The 2,500-nt window shown below is 44.2% G+C and overlaps 1 protein-coding gene across 2 annotated transcripts in view; it reads right to left on the bottom strand.

The window, feature by feature from the left end:
* lyar (Ly1 antibody reactive homolog (mouse)) overlaps positions 1-2,414 on the bottom strand; it is a 13,584-nt gene extending 11,170 nt beyond the window's left edge. Inside the window, exons 1-2 of one of the 2 annotated variants that reach the window (XM_079893354.1) lie at positions 2,181-2,414; positions 535-686 (exon numbers count right to left, since the gene is read on the bottom strand). In XM_079893354.1, the coding sequence (XP_079749480.1) occupies positions 535-656 (122 nt within the window). In that variant the 5' untranslated portion in view covers positions 657-686; positions 2,181-2,414. The remainder of the gene's footprint in view (positions 1-534; positions 687-2,180) is intronic. The other variant, XM_079893353.1, reaches the window with a different exon arrangement.
* Between the last annotated feature and the right edge of the window lie 86 nt (positions 2,415-2,500).

Below are 2,500 nucleotides of genomic sequence, written 5' to 3' on the forward strand. Positions count from 1 at the left end.
CTCACACTCACTCTCACACTCACACTCACTCTCACTCACACTCACACTCACTCTCACACTCACTCTCACACTCACTCTCACACTCACTCTCACACTCACACTCACTCTCACTCTCACACACACTCACACTCACACACTCTCACACTCACACACTCACACTCACTCTCTCACTCTCACACTCACTCTCACACTCACTCTCACACTCACTCTCACTCTCACTCTCACTCTCTCTCACACTCACTCTCACACTCACTCTCACACTCACTCTCACACTCACTCTCACACTCACTCTCACACTCACTCACTCTCTCTCACTCACTCGATCTCTCGCTCTCTCTCGCTCGCTCTCTCTCGCTCGCTCTCTCTCGCTCGCTCTCTCTCGCTCGCTCTCTCTCGCTCGCTCGCTCTCTCTCGCTCGCTCGCTCTCTCTCGCTCGCTCTCTCTCGCTCGCTCTCTCTCGCTCGCTCTCTCTCGCTCGCTCTCTCTCGCTCGCTCTCTCTCTCTCTCTCTCTCGCGCAGTGACCCTTGACCCACCGGAAGTCGTTCCCACAGTCGATGCAGGACAGAACTCTACAGCCGCGGCACTTCAGCAGGTGTTTCTCCACCTGAGCTTTCTTTAGAGACTCTCCGCAGGCGTCGCACGTGAAGAACACCATCCTGAGGAAGAGGAAGAACAGCAGCTGATCCTGAGAACAACAAGAGGCGCGCAGCTTACAGTTAAATCTGCAGTGAACCAAAGACAGTCTCAAAAACACGCTTTGAAATCGCTGGTGTTTCTGACGTCACAAACTACCTTGTAACCAATCAGATCAACGTGTGATCGTCAACCAGTGGATCTCTGAGCTGAGGGAGTGAGTGGAGGCGGGGCTCATTTGCATATTCATAGAACCGCGCATACTAAATGAGGCAAGGGTGTCGAGTTACATTCAAGATATTTTAAGGCATGAAGATTTTCTTTCAAGGAAAAACCGCTTAAAGTTCCCGTGAACCGGAAGTTGCAAACGGCTTTTCTCCAGTGTTGTGAGGGAATATTGAACGCTCCTCCTCTCCATCTCAGCTCATCGCAGGCTAGCGGTTTGAGGAGTGGTGAAGCGTTTCCCCCAAGCCGTCAAACTGACGTCATCAGAGAAGGATCGCCATTCCAGACCGGAAGTAACTTTTCAGATTTTAATTAAAGATTACCACAGCAAACAACTTTTTTCTGTTTATTAACTTACACGGATTAATTGTTCACCACAAGACTAGTAATATGCATTAACAGAGTAAATAGGGTCAACTTTTTTTTCATGTCGACTTTAAATATGTAATTTTAAAATTACATTTTCACTTACTGTACTTGCACTCTCAACTGCCTACTGTTGTTCTGTCTGCTGTCTTTGTCAACTGCCTTTATTGTTGTTTGTTTATTGTAAAGTGTCCTTGAGCCCTGGAAAGGCGCTATATAAATAAAACTTATTATTATTATTATTAATTTTGGTGATTGGGTCAATGGGTTTTTTGAATGGAGTTTTGGTGAAATGGCTGAAATAAGGTTTGAGATGAACACAAGCTCAAGACACTTTCATGTTTTATTCTATGACATCGGCATACCCACTTGTGATATTTTGAAGTCGTTATGTGTCTTGAAAAAGGCTAAATGGAGGAGATTAAACATCATCAGTAAACTCAGTTCACTTTTACAGCCTCGTTATGCTTATAACCGTGCTCTTATACACCATTCTAACTCAAACGTTCTGGAAAATGTGTTCAGATAAAAACGGAGTTGTCAGAAACTCAGTGATGGTGACGTTGAAATTATGCGACCGTGGTGTAGTTCGTTTATAGCCGACCTTTAGATTTTTACTTCTGCCAACTGCATTTAGGCTTCAAAATTCATAAAAGTTGTGTTCATCTGTGATAATTATCTTGATGGACAAAATGTGCAAATATCATAAACTTTTGAAAATCAAAAAAGTTGATTTTAGCGATAATCCTACGGGAAAATCCAGCGTGATGCGAACTAGCCTACAAAGTGACGTCATACCTGCGCCACTCAATCAACTGGTATTTTTTTTTTCAATTATTTTAATATAATGTAATTAAAAACACACTGTTCTTCTAGTAATTTCCTGATAGCGGATCATGAACCGGAAGTCTCGCACATGCACAGAAAATAACTTCTTGTAACTGTGATCCTGTACCTCAGTAAAGCAGAACTGTGATTCTCTGATTCTGATGAAGATGAAGATGAAGATGAAGATTTCTTCAGCGCATTAATGATCAGCAGGACTGGGTTCGGCGCCCGGTCCGCTTCTCTTGATCCCGGTAAATGAGTCTCGGGTCCGGTAACGACACTCCTCGTTGCTCTCGGGAACACGCGAGTTTTTTGAATCACGCGTCGCAACAGACACACGCGCGGTGTCACTCTGTTTTCACTCCGGACTGAAACACCAATCAAGAGTTCCGCAAACACACAAAAAAAGGGACAAAAAAAGGGACATTTAGGACAAAAAGGTAATTT

The sequence above is a fragment of the Squalius cephalus genome (assembly GCF_949319135.1).
Source record: "Squalius cephalus genome assembly, chromosome: 14".
NCBI lineage: Eukaryota > Metazoa > Chordata > Actinopteri > Cypriniformes > Leuciscidae > Squalius > Squalius cephalus.